The sequence below is a fragment of the Anolis carolinensis genome, chromosome 5, assembly GCF_035594765.1.
Source record: "Anolis carolinensis isolate JA03-04 chromosome 5, rAnoCar3.1.pri, whole genome shotgun sequence".
Taxonomy (NCBI): Eukaryota; Metazoa; Chordata; class Lepidosauria; order Squamata; family Dactyloidae; genus Anolis; species Anolis carolinensis.
Genome location: NC_085845.1, coordinates 203283767 through 203298360, shown reverse-complemented (window position 1 = coordinate 203298360; position 14594 = coordinate 203283767). Strand labels below are relative to the sequence as shown.

The 14594-nt window shown below is 44.8% G+C and overlaps 1 protein-coding gene across 1 annotated transcript in view; it reads right to left on the bottom strand.

Moving 5' to 3' along the window:
- Window positions 1-733: 733 nt before the first annotated feature.
- Window positions 734-14594, bottom strand: part of LOC103280609 (protocadherin-15) — a 75079-nt gene continuing 61218 nt past the window's right edge. Inside the window, exons 10-16 of the mRNA XM_062983410.1 lie at window positions 13446-13552; window positions 12834-13034; window positions 11234-11365; window positions 10858-10936; window positions 9006-9196; window positions 6915-6935; window positions 734-4079 (exon numbers count right to left, since the gene is read on the bottom strand). Coding sequence (XP_062839480.1) covers window positions 3099-4079; window positions 6915-6935; window positions 9006-9196; window positions 10858-10936; window positions 11234-11365; window positions 12834-13034; window positions 13446-13552 — 1712 coding nt within the window. The 3' untranslated portion in view covers window positions 734-3098. The remainder of the gene's footprint in view (window positions 4080-6914; window positions 6936-9005; window positions 9197-10857; window positions 10937-11233; window positions 11366-12833; window positions 13035-13445; window positions 13553-14594) is intronic.

The following is a 14594-nucleotide window of genomic DNA, read 5'->3' as shown; positions in this document are numbered from 1 at the left end:
TTGTGGCCATCATTATAACTTAACATTAGTCTTACTCTGAGATGATCAAAGCTCAGTTTTCAATAGTCCTTTTGGTGGACATCATTACAACTAGAATTGGTCTTACTCTAAAGTGGTCAATGCTCAGTTTTCACTGGTCCCTTTGATGGCCATCACTATAATAAGGGTTGGTCTTATTCTGAGGTGACAATGGCTTAGTTTCAATAGTCCTTTTGGTGGACATCATTACAACTAGAGTTGGTCTTACTCTAAAGTGGTCAATGCTCAGTTTTCACTAGTCCCTTTGATGGCCATCATTATAATTAGGGTTGGTCTTCAGAGTAACCAAGGTTCAGTTTTCACCAGTCCATTTGGTGGCACTCATTATGACCAAGGTGACCAAGACTCATTTGGTGGCCATCATTATAACTCAGATTCTTCTAACTCCAAGGCAGCTGAGGCTCAGTTTTCGCTAATTCCTTTTGTGGCCATGATCATAACTTGGGTTTGTCTTACTTTGACGTGGCTGAGCACTCATCATTTTGTGGCCCTATTATAAGTTGAGTTGGTCTTTCTCTAAGATGCCCAAGGCTAGTTTCACTCATCATTTGGTGACCATCAGAATGGCTCTGGTTGGTCTTCATCCAAGATGGCCAAGGCTCAGTTTTCACTAGTCCATCTGGTGATCACTTCTTGTTCTGCGGTGGCAAAAAATTCCCCTTCCAAGCATTGTAGTACAAAAGTCATGGGACACTTTTTATTTTAAAACACTTTTAATTTGAAAATATAAATAGACAAGGAGATGGCAGGGATGATATCCAAAGACTTATGTTTGCGTCTTCTCATTCAGAGGTGACTTTGGGAGCAAGGGACAAAGAACTTGCTAACTCAAGAGACAAGAAAGACAAGCACAAAGGTAGTTCTTTGTCCAAATTTGCATTGCAAATCCCCCCTCTCTCTTTTGCACATCCGCCCAGCCAGGTTACTTAAGGGCAAAACCAGGAAGATGCTGGTGGAACAAATGGAAAACAGACTCAACCCGGTTCTTCATCTTCCCAGCCACCTGGAATGCATTCTTCTTCTCAAAAGTGAATGGTAAACAACTTAATAGTAGTAGGATTGGTTAAGTTCTTTGAGTAACCTAAGATCTGGGGAAATGGGCAAGTAAAGAGGATGAACAGAAGATCTCATGGTGGGTGAGGAACCTCTACGGTTCTTCTTGAGTTATGGGGTGAAGTGCCCTGGAACAAGTGGGTGTCTGCTGATCTGCAATTTAGAAACTTCCCCCAATTTGCTCAGCACAATATTATAGAAGTTGGGGAAATAGGAATGGATTGGGGCTTTGTGAGGAGGTTCCATTCCTCATATTGGTTCCTTCCATAAGATCATATAAACAAATAAGGCATCTATCATACACAGCTGTCTTCACCATGTTTTGTCATTGAGAGGTGATACAACAGTTATCATTTAATATAGTATCCATGGGACCTGTAACCATAGGTTTTTTTGTCCACATCCAATGAAAGCATTTTCTAGGTCCTCCAGTGCAACTTTATGGTATTTTTGGATGAGAAACCCTTCATTTCAATAGGGCTCATTTTGATCCATGGCTTCTTGTATCCAAACTAAGTTCAGGAACATATTGACCATGGATATGGAAGTTTATCCAGGCCCGGGCTGTGGCGCAGGCTGGAGAGCAAGCCAGCTGAAACCAGCTGCAATGAATCACTCTGACCAGGAGGTCATGAGTTCAAGGCCCGCTCGGAGCCTATGTTTGTCTTGTCTTTGTTCTATGTTAAAAGGCATTGAATGTTTGCCTATATGAGTAATGTGATCCGTCCTGAGTCCCCTTCGGGGTGAGAAGGGCGGAATATAAATGCTGTAAATAAATAAATACATTAATATGTCTCAAAGGCTGTAATATAGGTGATGGAGCAAACATGCTTTCTGTTAGACCATTAACCAGCGGACTGAAGGTTTGGGATTCCAGCCACACATTAGGAAGAACTTCCTGACAGTCCAACAGTAGAACATGATGGGAGAAACCTAAAACCACGGATCATGGTGCACCCTATATCTCCATTTATCTGGGCTGCAGACATATCATAGAATTGTACTGGAGAACCTACAGAGGACCATAAAGATGTTTGAGAAGTCTGTGGATAAGGGAATTGTTCTCTATTTCCTAATATTAAAAACGTGTAGCCACTTTACATGCCACTGTTGAGATGTTGGGGTAAAATAAACTGGGAAAATGCTCAGAATTTAGGAGTAAAAAAATTCTAAACAAGCTATAAACTAGAGTGAGAAAAATGTGGCCCCTGAACCACAAGTATGTAGTCCCTGAACTCTTACTGCTCCCAAAGGAATTTTTTAAAACATCCATTCATCATTGGGTTTTTTTCATCCCCAATGTGGCAAATGTGTCAGTATAGGTTCCCTACCTCAGGAAGCCTCGAGCCCCACCCTCAAAATGCTAAGGAAACAACTGAAAAGGAGCCAACATGGCATCCAAAAAGCAAAACAACCTTTTTGGTAGGCCTTAGGGTGCATCTATACTCGGGAATGAATGCAGTTTGACACCACTTGAACGGCCCTGGCTTAATGCTATGGACTCCTAGGATTGTAGTTTTACAAACTCTTTAGCCTTTTCTACCAGAAAACCCTAGAAATCCCAGGATTCCATAGCACTGAGCCATGACTGTTCAAGTGCCATCAAACTGCATTCATTCTATAGTGTATGTGCACCTTGGATGTGACATGGTGGCCCTTTGGGAAAGGAGACATGGGGTGAAAATCCTGCTATCCTTGTAGTCCATAATGGTTGCCCTTGGCTTACCCGCCAACTGCAAGGTTCTATCCTGTGCTTTGTGGTTCTATAAAAGGGCATCAATCAGGCAATGTGAAAACAACCTATTTTAAACCCCGGCAAACCAGCAAATCTTTCAAAAATGTGCATTATTGTCAGAAATGGAGTCCTCACAGCCTCAACGCAAGTCTTGGAATCCGGGAAACGCCCATCAAGACCATACAAGAGTCCACCTTCTCTGTGTTGAGGAGTTGCAGTCCGTCCTCAGTCTCTCTGGCCCTGCCCCATAGAAAAGGGGAGCCGGGGCAGACTAGCACTCTATGGAGTCTTCCAGAAGTTGCAAAAGAGTCACTGGCATCCTAACATCACTGACGGGCAGTGATGCCAGCGGGTCTTGATACGTTGGCGACATAGCTTTGGGAGTCAGCTCCCCATCCTCCTCCTCCTCCTCCTCCTCTTCTTCTGATTGCTGCTTGGGCAGCTCTTTCAGGGTCAGCAGCGGGGTCACAGGGTCCTTTCGGGGCAGGGAGTCGTTGACTTCCAAGTTTACTGTATCGGTGACATTGGCCGTGTCATTGATTTCCGGGTCTACTGTGGTGTTGATGTCAGAGGTGGCGGGTGAAGTGGTTGCACTCCCGTTGACCTCTTCTGTGAGATTTGTGTGCTCCTTGACCCCTTCACTGTCCAGACAGTTACTATCAGTGAGTGAATTTTCAGGAACAGACTCCGTTGGGCTTGTGTCTCCATTGGCTTCCATCTTGCCTTCCTGTGAAGACCAAGCTTCTTTCTCCTCCTCCGGCAAATGAGGTTGGAGAGATGCTTCCTCCGGTTCCCCAGAGGCATTTTCCACCTGCTCTTCCTCAGTGCTCTCTGAGGTCTCAGAAAGAAGGACCTCCTTGTCTTCTTCTCCCACCACCTGGACCTCCACCAAGGCCTCTACCAGGGGCTGGGCTTCCACCAGGGCCTCTCCCACTTGGGAGTCCATTGGCAAGGCTGTTTCTTCTGGACATGGAGTGATACTACCTGGCTGCTCGAGGGTCTTGCCATTGAGGAGAGCTGCTTTGGTCCCCTCCTCTTGCTCCTGGCCTCCCTGGTTGTTCAACTTTACCACAGAGTTTGCCACCACAGTGTCCCTGGTTGCCACATTTTTCTCGCTCCTCATGGAAGTCTGCTTGTTGTAGTTCACGGTCTGTCCTCCGTAGGTCATGGGCAATTCGTCACCCAGGTCACTGTAGCCCTCATTCTGGAAATAAATGTTCCCTGGGTTGGGAAGTGGCTTCCCAGCGTTGACCTGTAAGGGAAGAAACACAGAGGGAAACAATGAGAGAGAGGATCGATGCTGAGGGCATGGGTCCTGCATCGGTGGGGGTTAGACTGGATGGTCCTTGTGGTCTCTTCCAACTTTAGGACTCTATAGTTGCCAGTCCAAGTCTTAGGTGTCTACAAGCCCTTTCCTAGACCATTCTCTGACTAGTGGGAGTCACAACTTATTGGAGTCTCCTCCCCAAGTGGCTACAAGGTAGACCTATCACCTATCAGAGCTCGGGAAAAGTGACATGGGAGTCCACAGATCTCAGTGGCCATGATTATGGAAGATTCCAGAAGTTGTATTCCAGAGAGGTAAATTTCTAAGCTCTGTTTCCTCCTTCTCTTCACCAGTTTCCTTCAATTTGCTTCCTCTTCACATTTCATAGAATCATAGAGTTGGAAGAGACCTCACGGGCCATCCAGTCCAATCCCCTATGAAGAAGAAGATGACATTCAAAGCACCCCCAACAGATGGCCATCCAGCCTCTGCTTAAAAGCCTCCAAAGAAGGAGCCTCAACCACAGTCCGGGGGAGAGGGTTCCAGTGCCAAACAGCTCTCACAGTCAGGAAGTTCTTCCTCATGTTCAGGTGGAATCTCCCATCTTTCCTGCAGTTTAAAACCATTGTTCCATGGCATCCTAGTCTCCAGGGCAGCAGAAAAGAAGCATTCTCCCTCCTCCCTATGACATCCCCTCGCTTCTTGATACATGGCCCTCATCCTGTCTCCTCTCGGCCTTCTCTTCTGTGGAGGCCAAGAGGAGACAGATCAGTATCTATCACATGTTCAATTGACATTTTCCACCTATGTTTCTTCTCTTCTTCCTTGGAGTTGCATGTCCCCCAACCAAGCTAAAAGGCCATGTTGCCAAGCTCAGAGAGGGACATGCATCATAGGAAGCTTCAAGTTAGCTGCTGATATTTTCTTCAGAAATGGTCCGAAAAAGATAGAGAAAGAGCCAAGTGAGAATGGAAGGGAACTGGTATGATGAAAACAGATAAGAACAGCCAATTTTAGAGGAAGGTAGCAAAGGGTCTAATTTTATTGCAAATGGAATAGAAAGCAACTTGTTAAAATAAACACATAGCAAACAAAAACCAACTCTTTCACCAACTTTTTCAGTGGGTGACAATGAAGAGAAGGAGCAGCTGATGAGCCCTCAAAAGAGTTGGGTTTCCAGGGTGAAAACTGAAGATGGCTCCTGTACATTCAAAGGTTGTGGAGAAGAGGGATTTTCAGATGTGGTTGATAGCACAATGAAAAACACATTTTTTAATTCTCTCTTCTACACAGCCATCAATGGTACAAGAGCCTTCTTTAGTTTTGATCGGGCAACCTTAGTTTCTAGTTACACAAGCAACCTACTCGTGCCCTCTACTTGTGAGAGAAGGAAGTTCACTATTTAAGTTGATAAAAAATGGGAAATTATTTGAAATTTTATTTTAAAAAATGATCCAAAAACATGTTTCTTGAAGGTTGAGAAGGATCTTATATTGTTAAAGCTAAAAGATCACCTATGCAGCAAATCCAACAGATTCCTTTTCCATAGCCAGATGCACTCACTATTGTTAATTACAACCAACAATTTTTAAAGATTTATATTTTATTTACTAGATAGGTTTAGATTCGAGATTTAGGGTACATTAGCATAACTGCAGGTTGTGATAATATAATTATTTTTGTGTATGTTGTGCAAGGAGGTATACATTACCTCCTTGTGCAATGCAACATACCTCTTATCTCTTTGTTCAATATAACATCATCATTTCCTCCTTGCGCATGTATAATGCAATGTACAATTACCTCTTTGCACAATGTAGCATATCAATTACCTCCTTGTGCAATGCGAGGCTAGGTACCTATTATCTCCTTGTGCAATGTAATGGTCTCATTACTTCTTGCATAATGCAAGATATCAATCCCCTTTTTGTTAAGTGTTAGGTATCTATGACCTTCTTGTGCAATTTTGTACAATGTAACATATCTATTACCCCCTTGTGCAATGCAAGGCTAAGTACCTATTATCTCCTTGTGCAATGGAATGTTCCCATTACTCCTTGCACAATGCAAAATATTAATTACCTTTTTTTCATTGTTAGATATCTATCACCTTCTTGTGCAATTTTGTACAATGTAGCATATCTATTACCTCCTTGTGCAATGCAAGGCTAGGTACCTATTATCTCCTTGTGAAATGGAATGTTCTCATTACTCCTTGCAAAATGCAAAATATTAATTACCTTTTTGTTCATTGTTAGATATCTATCACCTTCTTGTGCAATTTTGTACAATGTAGCATATCTATTACCTCCTTGTGCAATGCAAGGCTAGGTACCTATTATCTCCTTGTGAAATGGAATGTTCTCATTACTCCTTGCACAATGCAAGATATCAATCACCTTTTTGTTCAATGTTGGGTATCTATGACCTCCTTGTGCAATGTAACATACCCATTATCTCATTGTGCGATGCAATGTAAACATTACCCGCTTGTACAAGGCAAGGTATCCATTACCTCCTTGTGCAATGCTTAGTATCTATTACCTCCTTGTGCATTCCCATTACCTCCTTGCCCAGGCCGTATAATGGCAGTTAGATGTCTCCGAGTTTAGCCCCATTCCCTCTATCCAAATAGCCACTGATTGACAGGGGGCATGGGGTGCCAGCTCAGCATCCTCCTTCCCAGATCTCCTATGTCCCTCCCACCCAGCCATGCACTTCCCAAATGTCATTTTTCTATCCTGACAACATACATGCAGGGAGAGGGAGAGCTTCTACAGCATAGCAAACAACACCCTCCCCTCCCCGCTGGACACTCACCGGCTGGAACCATTTTAAGCTCTGTCACATGGCAGGGCGAGCCGAGAGCGAAAGATGGGAGAGAAGCCAGAGAGAAACAGACAGAGAGAGAGAGAGAGAGAAAGAGAGAGAGAAAAGGAAAAGGCATGAGAACGAGCGTGAACAGAAATGCAGCACAGACACATAAGAGGAGGGGAGATGCCGCAGCCTGACCGGCATTGTGCCCGTCTTTAGGAAACCTGACCAAAATTGGTGGTCAGTTGGAATCTGGCAGCCAGGATTGGCTGGGAGTTGTCATCAAAAAAAGTAACTTTCCTCATATCTATTAGGATCAAGACAAAAAACGTAATTTCCCCTTGCTCCATGAGCATCTGGTATGTCATGTTGATTTCTTAGGTCCAAGTTCCAAGAATGAAAGTAAACAATGACTGCAATGTCTTCAGGATTTATATCATGGAAATACATCAGGATGGGCTCATAACCTTTCCAGGGGTGACCACAGTTCACAGCATTGTCTCAGAGGAACTTACAACCATGACTTACTCTTGCTGAAGGTTCTCCGTATGTAGACCCTCACAGAATCATTTTTACAGTTGTTGACAGGCCATTGCATTGATAGAAACATCACCCTGAATACAACGTCCAAAAGTTTCTGCAAATGGATGGTGTGTCCCCCACCCCACCCCCATGACTTGATGGTGGCAAGGCAAGGATCAGGTCAGGCTGGGAGGAGCAGATGTCAGGAAGCCAGGATGGGATCAGGAGAGGTTGCCAATGAGTTCCAAAGAAAGCAGCAATGGAACAGCGGAAAGGAAAGAAGGAAGAGAATGGAAGGGTCTGGCCAACTTGCAACATCCAGGAGAAGCGAAGGATGAAGGATAGATGAGATATTCCAGGAGTTATAGCACAAGTCTTGAAGGAGCCCAAGTGAAGGAAAGCACACCTCTCCTATGGTCAAGTCTAAGGAAAAGAAAACCCGAAACCACCAGGGTTGGACCCTCCAGATCAGTGGTTCTCAACCTGTGGGTCCCCAGATATTTTGGTCATCAACTCCCAGAAATCCTAACAGCTGATAAACTGGCCTGGATTTCTGGGAGTTGCAGGCCAAAACACCTGGTGACTCACAGGTTGAGAACCACAGATGAACTGCAAGACCCAGCATTCTCTGATCTCTAATCTGGAGACTCATGTAATCCCACAACATCTGGGGAGCCTCATGAAATTGAACTCTGACCTGGATTACAGATCAATAGTTCTCCAGCTGCTCATGGGTTGAAACTCTCACCTTAGCACCCCGAAGTCTCTTTCCATTTTAAAAAATATATTTATACATATATGGAGACAGAAAGACTCAGCATGGCATAGTAGTTTAAGCACTGAATACCAACTCTTCCTAGACATCCTCTAAGATAGTCTTGCTAAATTCCTCTATACACTATGATCTTCTACACCAATGATTCCCAACTTTTCATCCTTCATGAGCTCCCAGAACATCTGTTAGTTGACCAACCTAGCTGGGGTTTCGGGGAGTTGAAGTCCTAAACACCTAGAGAACCAAGGGTTGGGAACCACAGATCTATACCAATTGTCTTCCAGATGTTTTGGACTTCTTATCCCACAATTCCCAGCCAGCATGGCCAAAGGTCACAGATTCTGGAAGCTTCAAAACATCTGGAGAAGTTTGAGAAATATTAACCTATGCCGCATTATTCAGTGGAAGCAGTTCATAATTTCAAATGAGAGGCCATGACTAGTTGTATTAAACAAACAACCTATATATGCAGATTGGATCTTAAGCGTGTTCCATGTTGCCAAAGCAATCCTGGTCCAACCACAGTTCTCTTGACATCAAGCTTTGGCCAAGTTATATTTTCTACATATAGGTTTCCCGGAGTAAAACTTGTAGGTGGTTCTTTTAATTTAATTGTTGTGTAGAAGAGGAAGTTCATCAGATGTTGCCTGTTACCTGGTTTCATGACCAGCAACACCTGATGAAATTCATCTTCCAAGAGACTTCTCAATTTTTGTGTCTGGAAACCCTACCTAGATGTGGCTACACCTAGGACTTCCCTGTCTCTTGTTCTCTTTCCCTCGTCTTCTCTGCTTGCTTACCACATTGGGGTGCTTCTCCATGGCCAGGGCTGCCCGCTCCATGTTCTGCTGGTGGCGTTGCCTCTTCTTCATGGCGCGCAGAATGAGAAACAGGACGATGGCGGTCACCAAGAGCAGCGCCCCAAGGCTACCAGCCAAGATCCCAGCATCCAGCCTGCCTTGGTGCTCTGCGTCTGCAGGATCCAGGGGAACTGTCAGAAGGAAAGCAAGGGAGGAAAAGAGCCATGCCGTCATCCAGAGAAACATACAGTGTGGGGAAATTTCACATGGCTAAGTACAGAAGGGCAGCCACAAATGTGACTTTGCATTTCATGCTCAATCATTAAAGAATGCAAATATCAGCCATTGTGGTGAGTGGAACAATCATAGGCTCCTCAAGTTGGAAGAGACCACAAGAACTATCCGGAATTATGAGGGCTATCCAGAAAGTAGATTATGTTTTGGAATTAAAAATGAACAAAGTATAGGAGAAAACATTTACCATGTGCAGTTGAAAGCCAGACCCAAATACCACTTCTCAACATAGTTCCCATTGAAATCTAGGCACTTCTCATAGCGATCAAAGAGTTTGGAAAGTCCTTCCCCACCAAACTTTGCCGCTTGGCTTGCGTCCTCAACCAGGCGGGCGTCCCTTCCCGCAGCTGCGCATGTGCATGCGCTCAACTTTCCCCCACGTTCATCCTGGATCGCTCTTCTGTTTTGCAAATGCTTGCAAGGAAGGTTATGGCAACCGTTTTTTGGGACAGAAAAGGTGTGCTTCTTGCAAAACCTTAGAAGAGCGATCCAGGATGAGTGTGGGGAAAGTTGAGCGCATGCACATGCACAGCTGTGGGAAGGGACGTTAGAGTGAAATGTTAGATCAAGTTATGCTGTTGGCTGTTTGCAACTGTGTGTTTCCGGCAGAGCATTCCAGCAGCGCATGGGTTAATCACAAGCCAGCTTGATTGATTGCCCGCAGGACCAATAGGTCAGGGCTTCCGTTTGAACTGTCTGACTGGAACTTTCATCATGAACTAATGAATGCAGGAGGTGCCAGCTTGTACAGATAACAGCCTTGGTGAGTGGAGAAGACTCGCCATGTGTCTGGAGAGTTATGGCTTTGAGTAATTGTATATAACTTGTAAATAAAGCAATTAGACCTGCTGGGATCAGCAGTAAAACAACGACTGAGCTGTTGTTTTTGTTGGTGCCACTTTTGCTGCTGCATCAAGTGGTCCTTTAGGTGAGCAGACAGAGAGAACTGACTCATCAAAACAGTCAGGGTGGCGGACAATCAATTTCTCTTCCTTTCCCCAATCCCAGACAGTTTCCTGGTCCAGTCGCTACAATTTCCAGGTAGATTGCTAAAGTCTTGGAGAGTCAATGTTGATGTCCATTCTATGTTCCATGCACTATATAATTCATGCAGTCTGACACCACTTTAACTGCCATGGCTCAATGCTATGGAATCTTGGAAGCTGTAGCTTGGTGAGTCACCTGCAGAGAAGACTAAAGACATTTAAAATGACACCTCCCAGAATTTCATAACATTAAACCATGGCAGTTAAAGTGGTGTCAAACTGCAAGAATTATATAGTGTATGGAACATTCCTTCTAGAGTATAGATGCACCCACAGCCAGAAAAAGTGGGGAGATGTTGGAAACATATGGAGACCATATAAGATGGGGTTTGTGGAACGTGGCTCTTGAGGTACATCTATAAGTTGTGGAGATGTTCAATGTGCCACTTTTATCCCCACTCATGTCTCTCAAAGGATCATGAACTCCAAATTTGTTCTTGGTAGGGAAACTGACACATACATGTCCCACCCTGATCCACTTTCCATGCCAACTACCACCCAACCTGGCATACCTTCCTCTCCGAATCTCAGCACTTCTACCTTGACCGTAGTATTGGTGGTTTCCCCAGACTCTTCATCTCGTGCAATGATCTAAATGAAGGATAAATTCAACAAAACTCAAAGGTTTTAAGAAAAAGCCAAGTTTTGACTTGTTGTCAAAATGATGATAATATTGGTCCCCATTGGGCCTCTAGAGGGAGGGAATGCCATAACAAGGTGCCATGACAGATAAGGCCACCCAATGTCCTCCCACAATGTACTTCCCTTACTAGTGGGACAGAGGGGAGGACCTTTTCAATAGATTTTGTTTCTAGAGAAGCTTCTTGTGAATCATATCAGCCCTGAGAATAGACAACCAGCTCCACACCAGGTGGCCCAACAGCATACCTGCAAGGCATATTGCTCAAAAGCACGCAGGTGGTCAGAGCGGGCAATGAGAAGGCCTCCAGGAGTCATCTGAAAGAGCCGGGTATGGTTGGATTGGCGTTTCAGGCTGTAGCGCACCATGGGGTTGAAGCCCTGGAGGAACCCAAGTAGAGAGAAAGCGATATCTTTGCATTAAGGAGATCATTTAATCCCACTTGGCCTATTGTTATAATTATATAGCTTTATGTCGTTAGTAGTATAGGCCTTTCGCACTATAGCACACCATAGGGTTAAAATTCTGGAGGAACCCAAGGAAAGACCAAGTGGCGCATTTACATTGAGGAGTTCTTATCATCCCACTTGGTACACTGAAAAAATTATATGCTCATCGCTCCACTTTTGCAGGAGTTATGGGCACTGCTCTCCCACAAAAGTGGGAAAACGGTGAATACTTCCAGGGGGGTAGAACCATTGCTGTCAGGGGGTGAAGGGCTACCCGCTGTAGACCCAAAAGAAAGAAGAGAATGTTAGGGTGTTTCTGTTGTTAGATTGAAATGTTAGATCAAGTTTTGCTGTTGGGTGTTTGCAACTGTGTGTTTCCGGCAAAGCATTCCAGCAGCGCATGGGTTAAGCACAAGCCAGCTTGATTGATTGCCCACAAGACCAATAGGTCAGGGATTGAACTGTCTGGCCGGAACTCACGAACTCAGGAATGCGGGAGGTGCCAGCCTTGTAGAGATAACAGCCCAGCCGAGCCAAAGACGAGCCATGTGTGCTGAGAGCTATGGCTTTCAGCAACTGTATATATGTATAATAAAGTAATTAGACCTGCTGGGATCAGCAGTAAATCAATGACTAGGCTGTCATTTTGTTGGCGCCACTTTGCAGCTGCATCAAGTGGTCCTTCGGGTGAGCAGACAGAGAGAACTGACTCACTAAATCAGTCAGGGTGTCGGATGGTCGATTTAACTCTGTATCCCAGCATCCCCTGACAGAGAAGACAGGCCTTTGTGTCACTTCACTTGCGTTCACTTTTCCTCTTTCTGCATGCCACAAGTGTCTGTTTCAGCCGAGCAAAGGAAGGAATGCCAGACAAAGCAAAAATTCAAAAGGTAAAGGAGGAACCAGTCCTATGAATACCCATGACATTACTTACTCTGTGGAGCCAGTTCATCCTCCTCTTCCTGTCCTACCAGAACCTCCCTTCTTTTACCCGAATGAAACAGATATTTGTGGAACATAGGAATATGAAGATGAACTGGAACCATGGGGTAAGTGAAGTGACATGCAAAGATGGCTCCTCTTCTTACCTTACAAGGCTGATTTGTCCAGGTAAAAGAAAAGAGGAAGGAGAAACTAACATCTGGCATGCCCAACTCACAAACAGTGCACCTGGCTTACCACCTGGAAATGGGATTGCCATATGAATGTTCACATGACAGCCCTAACTATGGAAGACGGTAACATGTTTCAAAGTCACGAATAATCATAACTGGAAGTGTGAAACCCGCAAAAGTGGGCTGTATTGGTAATTTTGGAACCTAGGTGGATCAACAACAAATTGAAATCGGGTCATCTGCTTCCAGTGCTACCCTACCCTCCTATCTCCCATGCAACTCACATCAGCAAAGTCCATGTCCATGGCATTCAGGAATAAGACTCTCCCGCTATAGGTCACCACCAAGGAGGCGATGTTCTCATCTTCATGGACAAAGGCCTGGTACTGAGACTGCCCAAAGTGCGGGGCTTGGTGGTTGGCTGCCAGGACCCTCACCCGGACCTCCGCCACAGCATACTTCTTGGCATCATTCACCTGAAAGGCCTGGGAAGAAGATGTGGTACAAGCATGGAAGCATGAATGAGGAGCAGAAGACCTGAAATTGTGATCACCAGTCCATCTCTCACATCTGCTACAGGTTCCTCTTCAGAAAACAAGGAAGTACAAGGGATGCAAACTGCACCAGGTGACACCATCAGAAGGGCTGACACTACAATGACTGCCTATAACATTTTGGTTCAGTGTTTGAGCAGAAATGTATTACTTTTATATATAAAAAAATCCCTGTAGTTAGATACAACCATACATTTTTCATAACCCTAAGGAGACCTGTGAAATAGAGTTTAGAGTTCTCCAGTATACGTCCAAAATGAGATACAGAACTTGTAATAGGGTGCAGAACTTATCCTTTTTCCTATACCTCATTCCCTTCTTACCTCCAATGGCAGAACCTACCATGATGCTGAAGCTATACACCGGAGTAGAGATCCGGCTCTCCACTGGCCGCAACATGGTGATGGCCCCGGTGAGGTTGTCCATGTGGAAGTAGCCATGGTCGGTCCCTAGGAAGGGAAGAAAGACACGTATAAGCTTGGCATGTTGGGCATTAAACATCAAAGGAAGACTCAAACAGGTCATCATAGTCCCAATTTCTTGTGAAAGCTAGACTGTGAAGAAAGCTGATAGAGAACGAAAGTTAATTTATTGATGGAGAAGTGAGCTACTAAAAAGACAAATCAATGGAGTAGGTCTCCCTAGAACTCTCCCTAGGAGCTAAGATTACTAAAATGAGACTGATATACTTTGGACATATCAGGAAAGATGTCTCAGTTGAAAATACAATAATACTTGGGAAGGCAGAAGATTGCCTTCTTCCTCCTCTATCTCCTCCTCTTCCTCCTTTTTTTTCTTCTTCTTTCCCATCTTCCTTCTTCTTCTGTCTCGCTTCTTCCTCCTCCTCCTCCTTCTCCATCTCCTCCTTCTCCATCTCCTCCTTTTCCATCTCCTCCTCCTCCTTCTACATCTCCTCCTCCTCCTCCTCCTCCTCCTCCTCCTCCTCCTCCTCCTCCTCCTTCTCCATCTCCTCCTTCTCCATCTCCTTCTCCTCCTCCTCCTCCTCCTCTTCTCCTTCCTTCTCCTCCTACTTCTTCCTTCCCCCTCTTCTTCCTCATCTTCCTCTTCCCCCTCTTCTTCTCCATCCTTCTTCCCTCACTGATTCCCTAGGTTATTTTACATCAGTGGTTCTCAACCTGTGGGTCCCCAGGTGTTTCAGCCTACAGCTCCCAGTAATCCAGGCGAGTTTACTAGCTGTTAGGATTTGTGAGAGTTGAAGGCCAAAACATCTGGGGGCCCACAGGTTGAGAACCACTGTTTTATAGAATCTAACTCATAGAAAATTTGAAATTCTTGTCAATAACATCTGATAGGCTGCAACACTAAGGATGATGATGATCCTCATCTTCATGATCATCATGGTGGATGTGGCCGCTAGACCTCAAGTCATGCCCATCTCCTTCCTCTTGCCACCCAAACACGTTTTTTCTGTAGGACTATTGTTGCCAATGTTGCCAATGACTGCTGTCCCCTCTGTGACCCCCCATCCAT